At 33.8% G+C, this 25,068-nt stretch overlaps 3 protein-coding genes across 7 annotated transcripts; 1 reads left to right on the top strand and 2 right to left on the bottom strand.

Moving 5' to 3' along the window:
• Positions 1–107: 107 nt before the first annotated feature.
• Positions 108–7,768, bottom strand: LOC108210797 (protein-tyrosine-phosphatase PTP1). Of its 2 annotated transcripts, none has more exons than XM_017382211.2 (8): positions 7,424–7,768; positions 5,246–5,342; positions 5,061–5,143; positions 4,798–4,938; positions 2,487–2,621; positions 1,249–1,397; positions 1,011–1,152; positions 108–380 (listed from the first exon to the last, which is right to left on the bottom strand). In XM_017382211.2, the coding sequence occupies exons 1-8, from the start codon at positions 7,598–7,600 to the stop codon at positions 297–299; spliced, it is 1,008 nt and encodes a 335-aa protein (XP_017237700.1). In that variant the 5' UTR covers positions 7,601–7,768; the 3' UTR covers positions 108–296. The 2 variants fall into 2 exon arrangements, with proteins under 2 accessions (XP_017237700.1, XP_017237701.1); XM_017382212.2 differs by lacking the exon at positions 108–380 and adding an exon at positions 399–455 and having other exon boundaries at positions 7,424–7,749.
• A 1,332-nt stretch (positions 7,769–9,100) lies between these two features.
• Positions 9,101–21,529, bottom strand: LOC108215009 (tRNA threonylcarbamoyladenosine dehydratase). 4 transcript variants are annotated; one of them, XM_017387312.2, is made up of 11 exons: positions 21,290–21,529; positions 21,114–21,166; positions 19,320–19,437; positions 18,678–18,825; positions 17,856–18,068; positions 17,374–17,508; positions 15,541–15,675; positions 15,135–15,350; positions 13,472–13,596; positions 11,278–11,335; positions 9,101–9,803 (listed from the first exon to the last, which is right to left on the bottom strand). In XM_017387312.2, the coding sequence occupies exons 1-11, from the start codon at positions 21,382–21,384 to the stop codon at positions 9,693–9,695; spliced, it is 1,407 nt and encodes a 468-aa protein (XP_017242801.2). In that variant the 5' UTR covers positions 21,385–21,529; the 3' UTR covers positions 9,101–9,692. The 4 variants fall into 4 exon arrangements, with proteins under 4 accessions (XP_017242801.2, XP_017242800.2, XP_017242802.1 ...); XM_017387311.2 differs by having other exon boundaries at positions 19,320–19,452; positions 21,290–21,519; XM_017387313.2 differs by having other exon boundaries at positions 19,320–19,452; positions 21,114–21,213; positions 21,290–21,518.
• A 418-nt stretch (positions 21,530–21,947) lies between these two features.
• Positions 21,948–22,961, top strand: LOC108215010 (protein OPI10 homolog). The gene is made up of 2 exons (XM_017387317.2): positions 21,948–22,226; positions 22,313–22,961. Exons 1-2 carry the CDS (start codon positions 22,124–22,126, stop codon positions 22,774–22,776), a joined length of 567 nt encoding a protein of 188 aa, XP_017242806.1. The 5' UTR covers positions 21,948–22,123; the 3' UTR covers positions 22,777–22,961.
• The last annotated feature ends 2,107 nt before the right edge of the window (positions 22,962–25,068 follow it).

Raw genomic sequence — 25,068 nt, 5'->3', positions numbered from 1 at the left:
TGAATTGCCTTCAGGAACACGCGATGGCGACATATGGTCAGCTCGGGGTGAGGATTGATCAACTTCTGGGAAATTCAATTTTGGTATAAAAAATAAGGGAGTACCAATTACCAAATTGCAGATTGTTCACTATCTATGGATCAAAACAATAAGGTCAATCATGCACCTGATGAGTACAAAGTAATCTAAAATACTAATATACTCTAGAAATATAAACATATTGATCAGTAACATAGGGATCTCCATATGGAGCATGAACCTGTACCAGATCCAACCCAAAACCGATGAGCATAACATTAGGTATTCCTGCTACCATTGTATTCTGAGATGAGGTCTTCTAGTTCTTCAATAATTGCATGATAGCAGTAAAAGTATTGTTCCTAAACAACCATGCAGATTTGAATTTAACATACGAATATAGGGATAATTGCATGATAGCAGTAAAAGTATTGTTCCTAAACAACCATGCAGATTTGAATTTAACATGAGAATATAAGTAGAGCACTCGATAAGAAGTCAGAGAAACTGAAGCCCCACATTGGGAATTTGGGACTATTAAGCGTATTTTTCAGAAGCATCTTGGACCTTGACTGCAGACTGAAAATTTTCCTAAAACAAATGTTCAATGCTGCACATATTTAATCTCATTGTTGCGATTACCGACTTAAGAAAACTTATACTTTCACTTCAAAGATAATTATAAATAACAATAATACAAAGATAATAATGTATGAGTAAGGCTCTCGTGAAAACCCCACAAATCTAAGAACCCCGAAAACATAGTACAATCAAACAACTTAGTTTTGTGCTTGGCACATAAAATTAAACATGGCAAGTTATTAAAATGAATTTGCGTGGTGCTCAGGAAGTTCTTATGCAGAAATGGTTCTCAATTTAATCTAGGCCATAATGTGGTTATCAGTTTCTGGAACTTAGAAGTGTACCTAATTAACTTATGGAGGGATATCGAGGACAGAACAATGAGCAACAAGGCAAAGGAGTCGATATACCTTTGTCTGAACCATTCCCATTCGCTGTGACCTAAACAGAGATACAGTTTTAACAAGATCCAAAGCGGACATATCCCCAGCAAGAATCCTCTGGATTGTATTGTGAACTGTGCAATATGTGCCAGTTCTACCAATACCTGCACTGTGAAGTAGTAGAATATGCCTCAGACAAAATTTTAGGATACTATCATCGCAAAAAGAAAAAAGAAAAGAAATTTCATTAAACTGTGAGCCCAACCTGCAGTGCACCACAACAGGTCCTGCAGTAGGAGGTACATTACATAATCTTCTCCAAATCTCACGAACAGCAAGGGTGTCTTGGGGAACTCCATGATCAGGCCATTCAGGATACAGAATATGCAGAACATCTAGTGGTGGTTCTTCAGACTAAACAACATTAAAGACATAAAGCATGGTTATTATTTATTACTGTAGCTGTTATTAGGTAGAAGATCTTATGAAAATGAACAAGTAACATTCTGCAGAATAAGAAGGGAAAGAAAAAAGTATGTACTAATTATCTATTTAATACACAAAACAATTCAAAATTTTAACATGTTCAAAATCCTTAAGCAACTGCCGTTATTTGTAAGCAAATAACAATCCTTTCTGCTTTTTGTTACTTACTATATAGAAAACTTCGTCCCGTGGAAATTGGGACCACTTGAAGGTTATTGCCATGTAAGACATGGTAATCAATAGTGAGTCGGTGACGACTATAAACAATTATATCTAGATACAGAAACTTTGTTACACACAAAAAATTCATGTTTGGGTTTCTGATATTTGCGTACCAAGTCATGTCAGGTACACAAAATGATTTCGAGTATAACACAAATGTGTATTAGTGAAAGTGCGATGAAGAAAGAAGTTCAAAACTCAAATAGTTATATGGTTAAGAAAGAAAGAATGTATAGAATTGAAGGCTGACTGCATGAACTCTTTGTGCGCTAGGCTACTACCAATAGTCAAACACTCATACTCAGTGTCATACTCTCTTTATGTGGGGGAGAGAGATCCTACTTTAGTTTCTCAGTCATTCTAAGTTATTTCCAATGCACTCCTAATATTTATTTATTTTTAAAAGTAAATAAAGGACATACAAAAAGAAAAAGACTATGCATTCGAAAATTTAGAGACAGAATTATGAAGTACTCATGCTCTTGATATGAGAATACGGAAAATTAAATACGATCAATAAGAACGAAGCACCTTCATGGAATTATATAACTACTTAGCATGTAATTGCTCATAAATGGCAGGAACGCGTGGTTTGCCTAGTCCCTGAACTCAAGTAACAAATTATTACTAATGGCGATATTTCTTTGTACAGTACAGAAAGGAAACTACATCCTCCACTTCTTAAGATTGTGTTTCTTTACTATATATTTAAACTTATTTGTTTTTGGGCGGAAACTATGCGAAACAGAAATAGGATCTTGTATTGCCACAAAGTTGCTGCAATCACAATTTTACCTCCTTGTACTTGACCTCCAAATTACGCAGAACTAAGGAAGTTTTGGTTGTCTTTATCCATTTAGTACTGATGCATATATTGCCAAATTCTCGTGAACCATCTTCGGCCTGAAAATAATCTCCACACTTTTGTGTCTGCATAAAGGAGAAAATCATGCAAGAATCAGGAGCTTAAACATAGTTTTTGTATATTAAAAAGGACACATATATCATTTCAGTAGGGCAACTGACAGTGCCATGAAATGGTTTACTAAAATAATATCACTTGTAATATAAAGGCAGATATATCCCTGTCAGATTAAAACATAAACGATGTGGTTTGTCCAGAGCGCAGAGAATTAATTGGCAGCTGACACAACAGTAAAAGATGGTCATCTCCACTAACAGTCTATCCAAAACAAATGTGAAAACGCCAATTTTTAGCTCCAGGATAGCTCCAGAGTAGAGATAATAATAAGTAAACTACTATTAGACATTAGTATGACTTGAGTACTAGTATTAGTAGAAGGGTACTATAGTCTTTTAATAGGAAGTAACTAGTAATTGATAAACAATCTGTATTTTTCAGTATGTTTTGAACAATTATCTGAAATTGAATTCAGTTCTACCAATACTTTCTCTCTAGTTTTCTCACTCTAGTGTCTTTGTCTATGACTGAATTGTTTGCTTTTCTTCTCTCAATCTACTTTTCGAGTGATTCTATCTCTAAACTCTGATAATCTATGTGTTTCTCTACAAATGTAGCTGTTATATTCTACAAATATAACTAAAAGACCAAAAACACTTGCTATTCTTACATATCTGCACCAGATTTGGTATCCAAGCTTTGAGCTCTGATCAGCTACTACTTAAATTGTGTTGTGCCAGTAAAAAACTGTTGCGCGAGCTAAACATTATATTCATATGTTTACTGGCACAACACAATTTATTGTAAAACATATTTTTAATGGGTTTATTATATTCTAATTGAAACTCATTTCAATATTATAATTTAAACACTTAGGCATATTTACTTCGACGGGCCTTATTATTAAAACTTAATTTAACAGACTAATTATAAAATATATCGATTCAAACAAATTAATAAAGCCTATTTCTTTTGATCTATTACAAAAGTCATTTCTGAAAAAAAACCAATATAAATTAAATATTCAAATATGTACTATGTATATGTTACTAAAATTAAAATTTTAAATAAATATTAAATGTCGCCCAGTGTGATACATATTATACTTTTCACGAAAACTATTAGAGTAGTTGATAATAGCTTTAAGCCAATTTTTATTAGTGACACTCTAATTAATCATTGACCACCGTTTAATCCTATTCTCCGGCTTCTATGAGAATAAAAACAAATCTTTTAATCATATAATATTCAAAATCTACATTTGTACAAAATCATATAAATTATTACAATTTTAAATTTTTTTCTATCATCTATAATATAAGGTGGGTGTTTTGGAGGAAAGAAGTAGAGCTTATATGAGCAAGAAGTCATCCAGAGATTATATGCGAGCGGCTGGATACAGAAGTCCATGGGCTTCTTTGAGGACTTTTTATTCGGAAGGCGGAAGCTGAATTCCTAGCTTCTCTCCCACTTTTCTTAATTCCTTTTACAGCTTAATCAATTATCATGTGTTTAGTCTATTTGACAACATAGTGTCTTCTTTAATTAAAATACATAATAAATGAATTAAGCATTTCCATCTGTACTCCATTGGTTGTTAAACAGATATTAAAACGTTATACAGGTAAAATTGTGTAGTTCGCTTATATGCAAAGCAAGTCTATTTAAATAAAAAATGATAATATAGTTTTCATTTAAAGAATGTGGTTTTAAAATTTTTGAATTTTTTGAATTTTGAGTTTATGTATATCAATAAAATTCTAGTACCAAATAAGTTATTTTTTAATATATAGAAAAAAATTTGTTCTCTTATATGTAACATTATCCAAACGCTAAAAAAATTTGTAAGTTAAATTATCCCTAACTTACAAGTCCAAATTCAACCATATTAAAGAAGACATCTACTACATATATAATAATATAAACATCAACTATAGTAAAAAAAATCTAAAAACAAAAATATGTGTTGAACTAGTAATAAGTACATTAATTTATATGATATATGAATATTACATAATATCTCAATATAAAATATATGAAATTTGTTATAACCACGTGCACGAACCAGATAGGTCTTTCATTAAATTTTGTACAAGGAAACTATAGAAAATTTAGTAACAAATTCAAGTATGCAAATGCTCATAAGATTTACAATGATTATCTTCATTGTACAATAGTACATACCTTGTAATTATCAACCAATCGAGTAAGCATCACAATAGCTGGGCAGCGATATTGCAGTACCATCTCCCAAAAATCTTCATAGGTGTGCGGCAGTGGACCTTGTGTCGCTATGAACCGTGAAACGCTTTCAGATGTTGAAGTCTACACGCAGAAATTCCTAGTTACAAAACATAATATTTTCTGACACAAATAATGAAGCTTTTGATTGTGTGAACTATACTAGCATATTCAAATTATTAAAACTCAATAAAATGTAAATCTACCGTAATTAAGCTTGCATTGATATATCCTTCAGTTGGTGGTCGATAATCTTTATACGGGTTCAGGACAACCCTGTTATCGTCAACTATAGCAATGCAGTCATATAAAATTATTATTATTATTATTTAATAAATGAGCCAATGACTGTAACATACTTTTAAATAACAAAGTTATTAAATTAGCATACAAGGTATAACATCTGTATAACGGTTCTTGCTAATATTATTTGAGTTGTAGGCCACTGAACACCTATTTTGCGCTTCCAATGCTCTCATCCGATTGGCCTGTGCATATAAATATAAAGATTAGTAACCAAGCAAAGAATGATAATCTAGCAAAAGCACCAGTTGCTCAAGAAAAACATTAAATGGTATGAAATGCATAAATAACTATTCCCATTTGTCACAGTCGCCTCTCCTCTCTCTCAGTGAAATGAATTGGGCTCTCTCTTTATGCCTCTCTCCCCTCACTGCTCACTCTCTCAATCGGTAAAACAAATTCGATTAAATATACATGTGTGATTGTGTCGGTGGTGGTGGATGGTTGATGTGTTTGATTGTATTTGCACAATCAATGTCTCAAAATTTTATTATCTTTGATGCTTTTAAATATTAGACCATATCGGATCACTCCATGGCTAGTCAGTCCAGTAATGCCCAGTCCATCCATGACGTCACTGTCAAGTTCGTCGGCCGTCGCCGTCGCCTCCGGTTTCCGGCTCTCGTATCTTTCCGCTCTCTCTTTGGTAATCTGAAAATAGCACTGTTTATCTGTCTTCGGGAAGTGAGTTTTGTCGGAGATTCTAGGTCCTTTCTTACCTCGAGCCTATCGATGTCGACGAAGCCGATCGACGATTTGCTTATTGAATTACTTCTTTTGTTTGATTTAATCTTTATTTGTCGTCGTTATTCTTTATATTTTGATATTCATCCATATTTATATATATTTGTGTTGTTCTGGTATTGCTAATTTTTATGGATGTAGGAACTTCTTGCCTAACAAGGTCATATCCATGGTGGTGATGGATAGGTCTAGAAGGGGTGGAGAAGAAGAGCTAATTTGGCGATAATTGTGCCTTAATTAAGGATATTAATTATTCTTAATTAAGGTTTTTAGTACCATTTATGGCGACCATTATTGGGGCATTATTGGCCCATAGAGGCATTTAAGTGCCATAATGTTGGCTCGTTTATGTCTTTATTTTAATTTTTTTAAAATTCGCTCACATTCGTTTCATTCTGTTTTGTCTTATTTTCAGGATGTTTGAAAAAGATTTTAAGAATTTATTTATTAAGGCTGCTTCCGAGAAGACGCGAATCTTGGTGTACAAGACAGTTGAGCTACAAACATAGATTGAAAGGAATATAGAAGACATCATTTTTAGTCTGTTTTGTAATCAATGTAATTTTTGTAGAGCACTCTTTTTCCCCCTTGAGTTTTTTTCCCACAGGGTTTTGCTCTTGAGGGGTTTTAACGAGGCCCTTTTTTTGTGGGTTATCTCTTCTGACTTGAAAGGCTATGTTATCTAAGCTTCCGAAGTATTTACATACTTTCGGTTAGATAATATACCTTCTTGAACGAAGGAAACTCTGTCCATCCGGATTTGTAACTTTCTTTCTTGGTATAATACAACCGTTTTATGACCAAAAAAAAAAAACTATTCCCATTTACAGGAAAATGATGAATTTGCTAGGTGGCCAACATTAGTTGTGCATTCAATCAATCAAAAATCTAGTTCCACAAAAACTAGAAAATGCGAATGGAAAATTTTCAAATAGGCTGGACACTGTTATATATCCATTATAGTGAATTTAAATATGTGTAGACAGCCATAACCATTATGTTGCCAGACAGAAGTCTCAGTTGAATATAAAGACAAAGCTTCAATGCTGAGGGAGCTATTGAGACCAACAAATAAAATGTAGTAGGCCTGACTGATCAGCTACATAACAAATGTCTAGTACAACTAATTTTCTGGAGTGTTTACTCGTTTTAGCCAATAGCATCAAAATTCACGCCTTCCAAATTCAATGACATCAAATATGTATTATTTCATTAAACAATTGAGCATTCACTAAGCATTACATAAATTCAATAAATTACATAATTGCCGTGTCTTTACATTAGCCTGATTCAAGCCTAATGACACAAACACAGAATCCGTATATTCGCATTTAATAATGAACATGTTTCACATATCACATATAAAAACTTACAGGCATTACATAAAAATCTAAACCATCAATGAATTCGGACAGAAGTGACGATACAATGCATTGATTATCTATATCAATTATGATATATAGAAACGATTGATAATTGCCAAAATTGACAAGTAAATAAGGATGGGATAAAAAAGATAAACCTGCAACATATCGAATTCTTGACTGAGTGAGCGGCGGTGATTAATGATCTTATCCTTGAAAAAGGTGAGAGCTTGAGAGCAGTACTTGATTTGATGAGATGAGAGACTGATTTTTGAAGTAAAATCGGGGGGACTCGCTGAGCTGTTTACGGATCGGGATTTACCCGCGGCCGCCATCGCCGATTTCGGCCGAGATTTATGATTACCCGTACTTCCTTTTAGATTACAGTTTGCGTTTGCTTTGCGCTGCTGAGATGAGATTCTCTCTGCTCTGCGTGTGTGTGTGTTTTTTTCACAGGGTTGATTGGTTCTCAGTGTTATCGGTGTAGAACGAGCAACGGTGAGGTTGACATCAAATCAAATATTTTTAAATCAAATATTTTTAAGTCAAAATTTAAGTAATTTAAAATTATTATTTTTTTTGACAGAAGTAATTTATATTAGATTAGTTAAATTGTGATATATTATTTATACTAGCCTTTAACCCGTGCGAAGCACGGGCGGGTATAGAAATCATAATTTATTAATTATAATTTAAATTTCAACATTATCTTATTAGTATTTTAGTATTAATGAATTAGATTCTAACCTGATTATATTTACCAACTGATTACATTTTTTGGACGACTACGAATTATACTCCCTCCGTCTCAATTTATAGGTCCAGTTTGAAAAAAAAAAAATTGTCCCAAAATACTTGTCCCTCTCTTCTTTCAATACAAATTTATCTACATATTAATTGTGATTTTTTTGAAACTCAACACTATTCTCATTTCTCAATGCACTAAATCCCTATATTTGTGATTTTTTTGAAACTCAACTATATTCTCACTTATCAATACACTAATTAATGATACATGAGATAAGTATCTATCTAACCAACTTTTTTCTTAATATGTGTGTTTATTCCAAAATGGACCTATAAATTGAGACGGAGTGAGTACTAATATCGGTTTATTATAATATAATATATAAATTATATTTAAAAGAATAATGATGGAGTTTTTTTTATCTTGTATTACATCACAAGTGTTTGTAATTTGAACGGTATAAACTCTTTAATATTATAAGAGAAAGAGAAGTCTACACGTGACCGACTTGTAGTTATAAAAGAGATGACTAAACCAACATTTTGTACGACTACAAATTAAACATATGTTGGCTTATTATAGTATAGTATAGATGTAATTACATAAATTATGATGAAAATAAGTCTGATTATTTGCATCATTTTTATATTCACTTAAAATATCAAAAACTCATATATCTATATTTTTAAGATTTGAATTATGGATGGGTTATTCAATTTGAATTTTTAAGATTTGGAATTATTCAATTTGGATTTTGAAAAAAATTCAGGTGTATTAAACTCGGATTTTAGAATGTATTCGAATGTTGGAGTGTTTAATTAAATTATCTCTACAGCAATTGAAAATTTATAATATTCTCAATTTAATAATTTAACAAAATTATACTTTCTTAAAATACTTATTGAAAAATAGTTGTGAATTTTCAGTTACTTTTCCTTTAGATTAGTGGTATTATATTTCTCACTGTGCAATATGCCCCCAATTTGATTATCATGTTTATTGAGCTTGCACCACCTTTTTGTTACGAGAAATTACCAAAAATTCTACCTCCCTCGAAATTGTTGACTTTTCAGTAAGCAAGGGAATATTTATCAATCAAACTAGATATGTAATATCTTCCTCTTTTGCATAAAAGGTTAAGAGTTAACAGCCTGGCAGTCATCTTTTCTAACCGCTGTAAAATTGACTTTCTATTTGTAAACCGAATGAGGAATGTTTGGTCCCCTCTTGGCCTCATCATCAGGATTGATGGGCATATTTCCCAGACCCAAGCACTCCCCAACAATTACACTTTAATAACTAATTTTCTATTTATAGACCAGGGTGATGAGATATTCTTGTTGGTCCCCGTCTTTTTGGCGTCATAAGGATTAATGTGCCTATTTCCCCACCCCAAAACTCACCAGCAATTGCAATCCTTTTAACTTGTACATGTTCATCACTCAAAATCTTTTATGGAGGACAATCACCATATCATAACTAATTTGGAATTTGGTACATACTTTGCAGTAGTTTTCATCGGTTTCCACCATTTCATGTTGGTCTTCAACTCGATCTAGTTTCAAAAGTTGAGCTGAAAATAATTGAACCAGATAGCAGGAAGATAACTATATCCGAGCCTGACATATTGCTGCTGCTGTCTGCCACTCAACCACCAAAAAAAACCCTAAACCCTATAATCACAGTCCGAAATCAAATTCAGCTTTCTTCAGCACAGATGTCACCCTCCTGTAAAATTGTGGTTCCTTCTCTCTTATGTATTCAAGTGTCCTCGACTCGTGTTCATCAGCCTGAACAGAAAACATTGGTTACATGGAGGTTCCCAGTTTAACTTGGTGAAAAATAGTATAGTTACCATGTAGATTAAGATGTGTGCCCAAGGAATGCCATTTTATGACATTACAGAATAAGAATCTCCGAACTCAATTTGACATGTGCAATGAACAAAATTAAATAGATAATCAAATTCTAGGATAACATGATATTGAAAATTGACTAAACCATGTGTCGAACTCTATTTTATTCTAATAATCTAATCCAGTGGGCAATATGCATATGCTCCTCAGCTTTGCCTCGGGCCTCAAACCCCCTCACTTGTCACCTTTGCACAAACCCTATAAAGGCATCTCCCATAGAGAGGCACCCTTGCCAAACATTACCAACTCATTAGAGAGTTTAATTTATTTGGTTTTTCTTTCATCCATGTCAAACTTGATGCCTTTAATTGCTAGTTGACACCCCATAGAAGGTGCCTAACTGGTCCCCTTTTTAGGAAAATATGATTATATATATAATTGAGAATATAATAATATAATAGGTAGGATAATCTATAGTTTTAATATAAGAATTGGGCTTTTCCATTTAAGGGGATGCCAAAAGTTGGTTTCTTGGCACCCTTGCAACTCCGACAAGGAGGAACCCAAAAGTGTCATCCCCCCCCACCCCCCACCCCCCACCCCCCACCCCCCACATAGATGTTGGCTAACTTCTTAGCACCCCTATTGGAGATGCTTTGACCTATCCTACCCCTATACTTTACACATTCATGACGTTCCTTCAATTCGTTACATTTTAAACATTATTTAATTTTTATTTTTTTTTTGAAAACAAACATCATTTAATGTTAAGTTGAATGATTTCTAATAGCTACTATTTCATTTTTAAAATATTATAATACACAGACATCATAGAGAATATAAATAGAAAGCTATACATTACATTTGATTCTACATAATTAGTTACCATGGGCTTATAGCCGTTGCTTATTTAGTGGCACTCACTTAAAATATTCAGATTCCCATTTAGTCTCCCTAAAGTACATCCATGATATCCCATTTAGTCTCCTGAACTACATTGTAAGCTTACAACTATAATACATGATATATGAAGTATGTCTTTTCTCCGGGTGCAATAGCAAAAATAATTTATCAATTTGTGGCTAAAATAAATCAATAAATTATCTGTTTTAATATCAAGTTAAAAACAAATGATTTTATAATTTGGAGAAGGTAACAATGACAGAATGATAGAGGACCAAGTCATTATGATAGTTCTATTCCCGGCATATGTGAGATTTTATTGACAGATCTTGGGGGACCATATATGCATTCAGCCCTAATATTTAGATAGATCATGGTTACCAAGACTTGCACAAATTTAATAGGTGCATATTTTTTCATAAGCACATGTAGAAAGGTAATTATATATTTGCTTCCTTCACTTGTCTATAGACAAAATATACAATGTAAACGTAATTAACAGTACCTCTTTGAATCTTAAAAGAATCAGATTTGAAACTGAAGCTGGCTTTGCTTGATCCCATCTGAAAAGTGAAAACAGAAAATTATAATACACAAGGACATGATTTTATTCGTTTATAAAAAACATGTGAAGCTTTTCCTCTTTCCACCGCATCCAAAAATCTATACAATCTCAACTGGCTTTGTGTTCCCCCTACATCTATCTATAATATATAATTAAAACTCAACATACAAAAATTTGGTCGTTGGTTTGTAGTCCGGTACAGTGCATTATACACGTTAGATCACTCAATCAAATTGAGTGGAGCCGTTATATTGAATTTTTTATATATCACTATTTAAGATGGTATTAAAGGTTTGAGGTTTGAATCCTATCAAGAGCACATAACATATTAAAATATTTATATTATAATATCTATCAAAAATACTAATAAGTAAGATCAGAATCATGTAAACAACATATTAAAATTATGTAAAATTATTAAAATATATATAATAAAGAACACCTGCGCATGTCACGGGTTATAAGCTAGCATTTAATAATAAATGAAAGCGCATAATATCCAGTACTAGTTTAATTAGTCAAATCTGAATATCCGATAGTATAAGCAACGATTACTATCTTCCAAATAAAGGCTCTACCCATCATTGTTGACATCTCCATGGCAATATGACACAGAAAAATTTCTCATGGCCTCTTTCTGGATATCTTAATTGTTGTACAGCGTCATTGTGATGTCCATTGGCATCCTTATGTTGTTTTTGTAAGCCATACCATGACCCAGCCTGAAGTGGCCCAATAGCTTCTAACAAAATTGGCCCAGCCGCGCAAAATCAGGCACGCTATAAACTTCTTAGTATGCCTAGTTGAGAGCACAACTTTACTTTGAAGTCTATAGTTTTCAACAAAGAAATCCCAAGCCACCAATCCACCAGGTACTTCTTTATAAACCTCTTTATATGTTATTCTTTATTATTATTTGATATTGCACATTGCACACTACATGTTTGGTAATTTCCTGTGTGTGTCTGTTATATACTTAGCAACTTTTTTCGGTTTATACTTCATCGCACTTGATGGAGTCTATTTATTCCTGTTTGTACTAACAATTTATAATATATATATATATATATATATATATATATAATATCGTAAAAGCAAAATTTCTAGTAGAAAATATAATCAATTTGTTGATATAATTTTATCAAACTTCAATTCATTATAATAGAATTCATCAAGCAAAAAAAAATTATGGGCATCCAACAATACTAAACTACTAATAAGAAATTATGTTAAAAATTAAATTATAAATAATAAATTTCGAATTGTTTACTAGCCCGTGCTTCGCACGAGTTTAAGGCTAGTACTATTAAAGCCGAGACATTAAAATTTCGGTTGGTCAGTACTTGGACCTATTTATGGGCTTTTTTTAAGTCATAACATCTTACCAACGCCCATTCGCCATTGTGATGTATATCTACTGTTACCCATATAATACCTAACACACCATCCCTGCATAGGATCCTGTTAGCGAGGCAATGGCACAAACCACCTAGTAAACAAAAATTGCACCCAGACTGCTTATATCCTCATCAGGGTTCAGTAAGTACAATTAATATATAAGTAGACTATGTTGAACATGACTACACAATACTCCCTCCGCCCGTCTCATTTCTTTACAGTGTTCTTTCACAGCTTGACACACATTTTAAGGCTCCTATAAAGTATAGTTCCATAACTCATTTTAAAAATTTTCTTTTTTTATATACAAATTTAAATATTAAACTTTTATTCAGAAGAAAAAAAAATTAAAATAATTTGAAACTATATATTTATAGGAGTTTTGAAATGCATGACGAGCCCTTTGTCCCCAAAGTATGAGGAGGACAGAGGTCAGAGGGAGTATCTTTTAAGGAATCATCTATTGCACCTAGCTGAGATTTCATCAACGTACTCAATCAATTTCTAACTCTTACAAAAACTTAGTAGTATTAATACTTGATTATGAAGCACAATTTTTGAATCATTAGTCTACACTGTTTAAGCATAATTTTTGGACTTGCGCCCGTTATCTTGGGTATACATCAGCTATAGGAAAATTTTATAAGCATTATAAAATAAACTGTGCCTTTTAAGAAGTACAAAAAAATTAGCAAGTCCTCACATAGTAATGATAGAATACTTGAATCATTCATACCTCACAAGCATCAAGTCATTAACAGAGCGCCACATTGCACGGCCGAAGTCTTTAATAGATTCGTCTTTTGCACTGTGCCCATGCCATAATTCTTTGGCAATGTATCTAACTTCTTCCACATCCACCTATAGAAAATGATACAATCCATAGTGATAAAATCAGCCAACTTGGATAACACTACACCAGACAATTACTTGAGCGGAAACAGCAAAACCAGCATAGAAAACACACAAGTAGAAGTTTTTACACAATGATGGAACAAAATAATGTAGAATCACAAAAGTAACTAAACATCAGTAGTCTTCCTTTGTCATCAAAATATCTTTAGGGTGAGAAAATAATCCAGAGTAAGGCCAACAATCACCCAAACGAACTGCAGCACATATATCACAGTGATAAGGTTTAGATATATTACCACAGTACATGAATAAAATCAGGGTCCTGGGTTTAAATCACTTCCTACACCTCTCAAGACTCGGGGCATAAGAAATAGGCACTACATTATCCAGAAAAATCACAAATCCCTAAGATACTAACATTTAGCTCATAGCTTCCTAATTGACCAAAGAAACATATACGCAAGTGTTAGGAATCAGTGAGTTCTTAACTAGTTTCCTGACTTTTTTTTTTGAGATTTTCTGATTCAATAAGAGAGAAACAAGCAAGTGCAGCAGATATAGGGAGAGACTTGAGTGTTTAATTGCAGACATAAGAGAGATTAGGTGAAAAATAAAGAACGGATAAACTTGTAGGGAAAGCTAATGTTTTAGATTGGGGGGGGGGGGGGGGGGGGGGGGGGGGGAACAGGTGGAAATATATTTCCATATTCAGATATTCAAATTCGACATAACATGAAATGTAAACATGACAGGAGTATTTATATTAGTCTCCCACTTGTAACTAACAAATACTACAAAAGGACTCAAGTACCCTAATACTAAAAGGATGTTAGTACCCCCACCCCTAACAGCAAAGCCATCTGGTTAGTACATGGCACAATGGTAACTCAGCTCCACATCCATAGAGTACCAATAAAACCATAGAAACATATAAAGACACATCATTCTTCGCAAAATTTATTTTTGCATGTGACCAGATCTGTCTCGAACATAGTCACATGCAGGGCCTGCTAGGCTGCCTGCTGCCCTGGGAAACCTGCCCAACTAAGGGCAACTTGGTCGACTCTTCACGGAAGTGCAAAGACGTATCATAAGTTACGCTATAATTATTAAAAAGAAAGTTATATTTGTTCACTCGATTACTTTGTTGTACTCAAAAGAAGTAATACTTAGGTTGAACTTCAAAAAGATGTTCTAAGATTCAAATCTGCATGTGAGCTTCACCCAGGATTTACAGAATTTATCTAGCAAGTTACAGTCTCCAACTTTATTTGTAGCCAATAGCAGAGTTTTGATTTTACAAAAAAGCAGCAGGGTACATAAACCTCACTCGTGGAGCAGCTATAGGTATGCCCCAAAATCTAGAAACAAAGTTAAAAGGCTCCACATAGACAAAAACAGACACAATTCCATGGCTCATTTTGCTCAGTAAGAAAAAAAATGGTAACATTAGTAATTGAGTTAACGGGTTGTGATCTCAGTACAGAACAGCATTGCAGATAGATAAACATGATATCCATTGAAAATGGCATTTAGCCAAATACCTGAACTTGCATAGATGTGCCATATAATAGCTCCTCATGCTCAATAAGACGCTGATGGAGCACTTGATAGTGATGCATGTCAAAATTCACCACAGGTTCTGTTTGGACTTGCAACTCTGCCAGTTGAGTAAGAACATAGGAAGCCATGACTTGTCCAAAAATTGCAGGTATGGTCCCAAGCACAGGTATTATGCGAACTCTAAATCCTGGTACTATCTGATACCATAACTTAGTACATTAGTATGTTTTTGCAACAGGAAACTCGAGTAGTCATATCTTATATACTTATACATATACAGCTAGCACAAGAATCCATAATGAAACTAATTAAAAATCGTAGTAATTAGTTTGTGTGAAGTTTCACGTGAAAAAAAAAAAGTGAAAAAGTGAAAGTAAACATCCTCACTTGATAATCTAAAGGCTTTTCCTCATCTCCACTTGGTCCCTTAAAGGGTAGTAGCTTTGCTTTGGGTTTCTCCAATGAAAAAACAACAGGAATACCACCTTCAATACCATGATCTCTTCTTAGATGATGTCTAACCTGCAAAAAAGATGTCAGAGGAATAAAATGTTTGCCAAAATATTAAGCGAAAAGAGGTTGATCCACATAATAGAATGTGATGTCTATTCTCTTCAATTAATTTACTAAAAAGAACTTAAATAATGAACTGATGCTGAACTTCATCAAGATTATGCACAGATAGACCACATGACACGAAGTCATTGTTAGGGATCGGTGAGTTCCTAACCTCTTTTGTTACTTTTTTTGAGATTTCTGGTTTAATAAGAGAGAAACAAGCAAGTACAGCACGCGTGCGCGCACACAGACATAGAGAGAAACAAGCAAGTACAGCACGCGCGCGCGCACACAGACATAGAGAGAGAGAGATAGAGCATCGAAAACTTGTTGAGAAAGCTAGGGTTTTTGAGAGAGAAAGCAGTTGCAGAGATGGAAGCAGTTGGTGGTAATATATTCCATTTATTGTATTCAAATTCAACATAATATGAAATGAAAACATTACAAGAATATTCATAGTAGTCTGCCAATTAACTAACTAGCAAAGGACTAAGGTACCCTTCCTTACTATGGTATATACTTGTTAGGTATCGGCCCATTACAATTGTATCATGGGCTTGGGTGATCCAAAACATATATGGATAATAATTGTATGTTTAGACAATTATTATAAAATGTATGTGTTGGTCACAAAGTATGGAAAGTATTGTTGGGTACTAACCCAGTAGGAATTAGATTCTGATTTGAGTTAGAAATCAGAATTAGATTAGGATTATAATAGGTATTTTAGAATTAGATTCTAATTTATCTAAGTATGAGATGGCTATATATACATAGTCATACTGTGTTTGATAGTTGTGCTCAAGATGTAAACTTAGGTATCGCCTGCGAGCGGATGCTAGAGTGCTATGAGGCTTGAGTATCTAAGTTCGATTGATTGTTTTATTGATAATGGTTTTGATTAATAATACAAGTTGGGACGTGGGTTTCCACGTCATATATTTTGTGTGTGTGCTTTGCATTAGAAGTTGAGTCTCGTATTTTTATCCCTAACAATACTACTTATACTAATACTCTATCCAAAGTCGCCAAAGATCGGAATAAACAGCTGAAATAGCATCTACGATATAATATACTATCTACTAGATAAGTTAGCAGGTATAGCGACCCTAATCAGGTATAATGTAAACACTGCAGCAAGATTCTTGTTTACAATGCCCCAACCAAAACCCTAAAGCAGGTACTCTCAAAAAAAAAAAAAAAACTAAAGAAGGTATGATTCTAATCAGTGGCGTAGCCAAAATTTTCAGTCACTGTTTCACTGGAGTCAAAATTTTATCCAAGATCAGTAAGATTTTAATTTAAAAGACTAAATTAACTATCTGCAGTTCTGCACAATTCAATGGGTAAATTTTATAACGGAACTTTTCTAGTGGGATCATTTTAAAATTTCTCCATTATAGATAATTTTGTAAAAAAACATAGTACATAAAAAATTTTCTTTCTTTCTTCAGTAGAGTCGTCACACCCACTGCCAATATATTCACTATTCCCTGGACTCTTATAAAGTTCAGCTACTTGTGTCAAGGTGGGAATCTCACTACTTCTTATAAAGCCACGATCATTATATTCTATTTCTATGAGACAAAAACTTCAGGTCTCCGTTTACCTCCTAGAAATGAACATAATGTAAGGAATGCAGAAGAATAGAAGATGCATTACAGCTCGGGAAAGTGGATCATTGGTCGATTCTCTTAGATCGGCCACACGTATTCTTGTAGGGTCAGCTCTTGCCCCAGCTCCTGTTGCAGACAGAACCCTTACACCCCTACGTACACATGCAGCAAGGAGCGAAACCTGTTATGTACAATATAGCAAGCATATTCAATTTAATTAGACAAGCAGATTGACAGATATTCTCATAGACACATTTACCTCAGGACTATGTAGTAGATATGTTAACACTACCAAATATGTACGACAAATGAATAAACAATAATTAACCATGTGAAACACAGATATAGTATGAAATTCTAATAAAACACTTCCCTATAAAATTTAACAAGTCACCCAGACAAAAAATATGAAACTTTCTTCCTATATTAATATTTTAAAATTATGACTATGCACATGTGCAAATATGCAGTTCATGAGGGTATGTTTGTTTAGGTTAGCATGTATACAATAAAAGATGTAACCAGTACCTTCGTGTCAATGTTATCAATGCAGTCCAGAACAAAATCAGGGTTCCCGGAAAGGATTTCTTCCTCTGAGGATGCATCATATAACAACACCTTAGCAGTTACATGACTCTCTGGAAAAATTGAGGAAAAGTGTTTCTTAAGGCATTGAGCTTTTGAGGTGCCAACATCTTCTCTTGTTGCAACAGCATGACGATTTAGAGATGAAAGTGACACCTTTACACATAAGCAAAATATAGCATTGGAATCTCACATTACAATTTTGAATTATATTTTACAAATAAATCAAGATGCAAAACCTCCGCATATCATTTTGTTAGACCACGTTATCAAGAACCATGTGAAAAATACTGTGCATTCTAAAATGTTATCATTTATGTGAATCAGTAACGAGCATAATGCTACACTATGTAGATGGAGGTCCTTTATAGCATACTTAATGAACTGGTTTTTTCTTTGGTTCCCTGTTTAGTTCCTTAAAAGCACTGCCACGAGCGATAAGACGTTTGTAACAATGTAATTTCCTTCCATTCTAATGAGAAAGCTCAAAGGAGTACGCCTTTAGGATTTAGTTTAGTATGCCCGTGGCATAGTATTGTAGCTTACAACCAAGAATGAAAACCTAAACATGCAAGCATATGGTACTCCCTTGTCTGTTTCTAATATAACCACAAAAAAACAGAAACGTGAATGATAGTCAACAATAAAGCTAAAAGAGATTTAGACTAACTACTTCAAGAATATTCTTCAACTCAAGTTTTAAAACTACAACAGGTAGAACATATGATCCATAAAAATAATAGAAATAAGTAGGTCGAGGAATACCTGGTCAAAATCAACTAGAAGAAGCCTTCCTACCCCAGATCTCAGAAGCATAGAAGCAGCATGACTTCCTACCCCTCCAAGACCAATGACTACAACATAAGACGCGGTCACTTTCTGTTGGGAATTGAGGCCAAAGAACTGAATATTTCTACAAATATCAGGAAAAGAAAAAACATGGAGTTATTCAATTTTTCACATTATCATATATGAAACTGATTTACAGAGCGTCCATGTACTTTTTATATCCCAATCTGACACTTATCCAATAATAGTAAACAAATAATATTAGTATGTTGGTGAAAGTATTATAATCTTTTAATATTTATGAATTATCATAAACTTGATCATTTTATAGATTTACAGGAAAGGTCTTCAGATATAAGTAGCTACTCGTATTAAGTTACTTTAAAGCACTGGGGGAGGTCCAGTAGTCCAGTGGTAATATTATAAAATATTAATTTTTCAAACATTTAAACATACATATACATAATATTAAATGAACTAATGTGACTGCACCTCATAATAACTGTAACCTGTCTCTATCACTACTCAAATTAACTTATACAGTTATATACAAAAACGAAATTGCATAGCAAGTAGGAAAAAACAAGATAATTCACTAATTATGTAAACTATCAGTACCTGGTGAGGTGTTCAGAAACAATGTCATCCTTTAGCATGTCCAGATAACTGGTGCTGGATTCATTAGCGCTTGTAAAGTTAGAACCCTTGACAACTGCATTTGACATACAATTTTTACCTGCAAAATAAAGATCTAGCAGTAAACACATAAGTTGCACCCTTCTTCTAGTCAGAACATACATGAATTCGATACGCAATTTGCCTGAATCTACAGTACTATATGTCATCAATGGGAGAACAAACTTTCAGCACCAATTAAATGAGAGTGAGAGTCAGGCGATATACCTCATTACCTCTACATATCTCCCAACTACACTTTTTTGTGCTTTGTAGTTTTTAAGACCATATGAGATTGGTTAATAAACTATTCTATGCACAGTATACAAATACAATCATATCAGTTGGCGATATGTATGTATAAGATTGGTTTTAATACCCTGAGATGTGGAAGAACTTCCTAAATAGCATATTTTTCTTTCCACAAAAAGATTCAGAATGGCTTTTAGTATAAGTACAGGTGCTAAATTCTGGAATTAAAATGTAAGGAAGCAATTGTTGTTGATACTAACATTGATTCATCCAACGGCTCGATTTCAATGTGGTCACAGCGGTTGACTACTCGAGACAAGTTGTAGTTTAGAGGGTCGACTGGAAAGGTCGTCTTGCTGATTGTTGAAATTTCAGTCAACTTGAGTTCGTGCAGTCAATTTGTAAACTAGTCAGAACGACTTGTAATGTCGACCAGTCAGTTAACTAGTGCAAAATCTATTAGATCATTTGCATATATATATATATATATATATATATATATATATATATATATATATATCCACACACGTGTGTGTGTGTGTTTTACATGTAAAGTCTGTGTGTGTATATGCATAAGAAGCATGACAAAAAAAAAAAAAGATGATCGTACCTTATATAACAGTTCCGCAATTTAGATACATACTAACTGGATTTTTTTTGTAAGAGACCACATATATAAGATATATATAATTATTTATCATCTAATGTAATATTATTAGTTTATGGATTAATAGATAAGTTGAATCTCTATAGACTCGACTAACCGATGTGACAAACATGGTCAGTTTTGAGAATACTCTAAATTTCCAACAAAGTGGAATCTTAAATTGAAATCTTTATTCAAAAACGTAGATATCAAATTATTAATCTATCAAATTTCACTTTTATCGTACAATTAAATACACATGAGTCTCTTCCTGTAGAATGAAGGCAGTAGTTATTACTTAATAGTTAATACCGATAATTTGCTTTCTAGATCTGTTGGCTCCATAGCATACTCTTCACAATTAGATCTCATCATATTCCTTATAGAACTTAAATCTTATAATGACAGGTGAATGAGGTGTTTATTTCCTTCAAAGGTATGGCTAAAATAGCAAATAATTAGGTGAAGCAAAGTATTTAATCAGCGGAACTCTAATTTAAGCACAAAACTATTAGGGGACTCAAATTTACACTTAAGGAAAGCACAAGACTATTGATGAAGAATGTCACGAGGTGTGCATATCAAAGTAACACAGCTGTAATTTCAAATTTTTTAGCTCCATAACATATACTATTTCATAATATAAGCCGTTATCCAAGTCATTATAAGAGGACAGTTAAACACCCATGAACAGAACTAGCAAATTATGAGAGATATATGTTCAACTAAATCATCTTACTTATCTATAAAACATCTGAGTCATAATAAAACAAAGTGGGCAAAGTGAAATAAATCAAACACGAGCGGTGAAAGTAAAAGTTAGGTCCTCCAACACTCACCATTGGTTTCTAATGCCTCTTTGATGGACATATATGCAAGTTTACGGTCCTTTCTGCAACATACAAGGAATAGGAGTAAGCGCGCTGGCATCTAATAGTCCTGTATAATAACCCAATCTCATGAATCTTTGACAAACAAAGTATAGACAGGGAGGGAGAGAGAGAGAGAGAGAGACCTCTTGTATAGCAGCTTAAGAATCGACAAGGTTGAAAGAGAACCTAGTAGCGCTCCAACTCCAATTAAAGCCACATACTTGCCTCTTTCCTCCATCTTCGTTGTGTTTCTGGAGAATCTACGTTCACAACTCACAAGCAATGTGTATAACTGTATATTGCATCTCTTCACTTTACACAACCCTATTTTTATGTTACCACATCCCCAATATCTCGCACAGGCACACGCACAACCTGGGAATGTTTTCATTCAAAATACTGTAATAAATCCAATTACAAATCGAAAATCATTTTAATTTTCGCAAAACTCATTTTTTGAATTTTAAAATAACTCTTTTTACATGACAACCTCTCAATTTTTTTATTTTTTTTTTGAATTTTCATAATATCATATTAAAATTTAATTTCTCGGTTTCGATTCGATTATGTTAGACAATTTCTAACTGATTTGATAAATAATATTTAAAATATTACTATAAATTTGAGTCGTGAAATATTTTATATGAATTTGATTATTCAAATATATTCTCAATATTTTTGTTGCATTACATGTAAAATTATACACTAAAGATATATAATTATTAAATTATAATAATGAAATAAATATTTATATAATGAACAAATTCATACAGTGTGATGTGTGTATTGTAACAGGGCTTCGGACCTGGAAGCGAACTAATGTAGATGTCACTCTAATATATAGGTCAGGAATTAACTAGAATCTTCTACTTCTCTTTAGTCGGAGAGCTGCTTATATTTACACAAGTGACCCCCAAATTTGAGTCTTCATCTTCTTGAAAACCCCTTGGTGCTGGTAGAAAAGTGATAAAACGACCATGTTTGGAGTCGTTTTTCCGAATCGCAGCTTCCCCATGGACATCTCAACTTTCAACCAAATCGATACTTTCCATTGGGTCCTCGACATGAACCATTTCGTGGGTACTAATTACAAACTACTACTAGTACATACATACAAAATCTGTATCTTTCTGTTGATTAATTTAGTTGTTTATATCTATCTGCAGGCGAGGCTTATGATTCTATAAATGAAGTTTGTATATTTCTGTTGAATAACTTTACTCTTCCACCTGATAAAGCCCTAGCTGTTTACATTCAATCTCCGGGCTCGTCTTTCGTGTTTTGTGGGGCTGTTACGCTGGCGCGTCCCTCGGCTCTTCTTTCGCTCGATTGGCCTCAGCCTTCTGGACAATTACAGCTTCTGCCTGCTGATTCGCCGCCTCTTTCGGCCAAAATTGGGGTTTCGGTACAGGATTTGGCTACATTGCCTTCGCTCGATGTGGCTGCTGATAAGAAAATTGAGCGATTGGCTATGAAAGTTGGGGAGAATTTGTTCAATTTTATGCAGTCGTTTTGTGGGGTTGATGGGAGTAAGTTGATTGTGCCTATGGATATACTTGATAGATGGTTTAAGAAGTTTCAGGAACGTGCTAAACGTGATCCTGACTACTTGAAGGGCTTTGCATTGTAGGTTTCGAGCTCCCCTCAATGCTAGTTTTCCCCCCCATGTATGTGACATTAGTAATGCTGTTTTCCTTTTTGTCTTTTTCAAGTATTTACTTATTTATGTAGTCATTGTGCTTCTGTTTGACTTATGGATACAAGTTTAAGAACAAAAGGTGCTTGTCTAGGAGTAAAGTTACTGCTTTTCTGCTATTACAGTCTTCGCAACCCCTTGCCCAGGATGTCAGTCACTGTATTGCTTTAAATTATTGTCCCTTAACAAAATCTGAGCTTTACACTTTTGTAGTTGATGCAGGTAGATTTTATTAACTCAAAAAATGAACATAAGTTATGGGATAAAATTTTCGCTAGTCAAACTATAATGCAAATGGAGGGAGGCCGAGGGGGAACAACAAATTGTAAATTGGTATATAAATTTTGACAAAACAGAACTTATAATGTAACCCCAATACGAGATCATAGATCTTACTTTTTCACATAATTGATTTTCAGAATTTAAACTCTTAGTTTATTCATGGTAATGGTCAGGGACGGAATCAAGGGGGAGCATGTGGTGGCCATGCTCCCCCCAAAACCTCCCCTAAGAGCTTGAATTGATTCTATTTTGAGTATAAAAACTGATTATATAGCCATTCGGTCCCCCAAAAAATCTTCCAAAAAGCCTGTATTTATTCAATTTTGAGTATAGAGATTGATTATAGAGTTCATTTGGTCCCCCACAAACTAACAAATCTTGCTGGTCCTTTCAAATATATATAGAAATCTCATGTGAATTTGGATTTTGTCCATACAAATACATGAACTTGTCAATAAAATCTAGATTGTCGGAATGTATTTTTTTGCATAAAAAAAATTCGCCTCTCCAAAATTTTTTCCTGGTTCCGTCCCTGGTAATGGTCACTTACAGAATCATTAGACTTGTAGATTTTTTCCCCCAATTTCTTATAACTATATGTGGCCAACCTCCTAGAATATTTATATGAGCTATCTTCTTCGCAAATACTTATACACACCTTCATCAGTACTTGTATGCTTGGTGCTTCTCTCCACGGCAAGCCTTCTAGATTTTTCTTCTTGCTGTTTCCTTGGCAGTTGGCATGAATTTGTCTGAACTGCAACTTTGTTGCTGTAAATTTTTTATCTTGTGATGTTTAGAGAATTCCCAAGTTCCTATCTGTTTTTCCTTTATGCTAAATTAAACTTTTTCCTGCGGCAGACAGTTGCCGCTCTCCTTTAAATAGGTTTGTGTACCTTGAGTTTTGTGGCACGTCACGTTGCATTTGACTTGGCTGCTTTTGCGGACCTGGTTGCTTAAGCAATTGTCCTATCTGTTGTAAACCATCAATTGTGGACCAACTTTATAGCGAACACCAAACCAAATATGTCGCCTATCAGAAAATACTTGATAGTGGTAGACTTTGAGGAATTAGCACAAGTGAATTTACATGCTAAGCTTTCAATATCCTCAATTTGCTCCTCTTTCTTTTTTTATATTCTTTGCAAGTTGTGTTCTTGTTTTTAGACGGAAACTCATTGTTTATTTCTTGTTGAAGCCTGGGTTTTCTTTAAAAAAAATTTCTATTGCTTTGACTTTGGTATAAGCTCTTGCTCTTCCTTTCATAGTATTCCATAACTTGTGTCCTACATTATTCGCCATTACAGTAACACGAATCCTTCTGATCGATTCCATTTTAAAGATATGTAGCTTCAACAAAACATGAGGGCCGTGCAGTAGGCTTGTGATTGTATCATTTTAATCTTTATTCTTAATTTTTACATGACTCTGCGATGCATTTTTCAAGCCGTGATGAACATCAGTTATAGTAATTTGTCGACTTCACAGTTTACCTACACAGGCCTTGATACTCCACTACTCTATTTTGCTTAATTGCAATGAACTCCTGTGTTTTATTTTCACTGGTGAGCTATGTCAATATGTCATGCTTTTGATGTGCATTCAGTTTCTGGCAACACACGACCACCTCAACTTGCACCTAGTTATTTTTTAAAGCTTTCAGCCGCTGAGCGTAATCTTTTCCTGTTAAATATTGGCTTTTTATTCCCCTCTGCTTTATTCAATGATCTTTCTCGTTCATTTGTGCTGAACTAAGATGAGTTACACAAGGTTGATTGACTGTGGCACTAAGTTTCTTGGGTTTAGTCAATTCACCCATGCATCAAACTGACTTGTGTTGTGCTGATATTTTGTTAAATCCAACTGAATTGTTATAGATGCGAGGCCATGTTTTAGTCATTGATTTTGCAAAGTGACCGTACAGGCACGAGTTTTGGGGGGCGG

This window comes from Daucus carota, chromosome 3 (assembly GCF_001625215.2).
Source record: "Daucus carota subsp. sativus chromosome 3, DH1 v3.0, whole genome shotgun sequence".
Taxonomy (NCBI): domain Eukaryota; kingdom Viridiplantae; phylum Streptophyta; class Magnoliopsida; order Apiales; family Apiaceae; genus Daucus; species Daucus carota.
The sequence above is the reverse complement of the archived record's forward strand: the minus strand, read 5'-3'. Positions and strand labels throughout refer to the sequence as shown.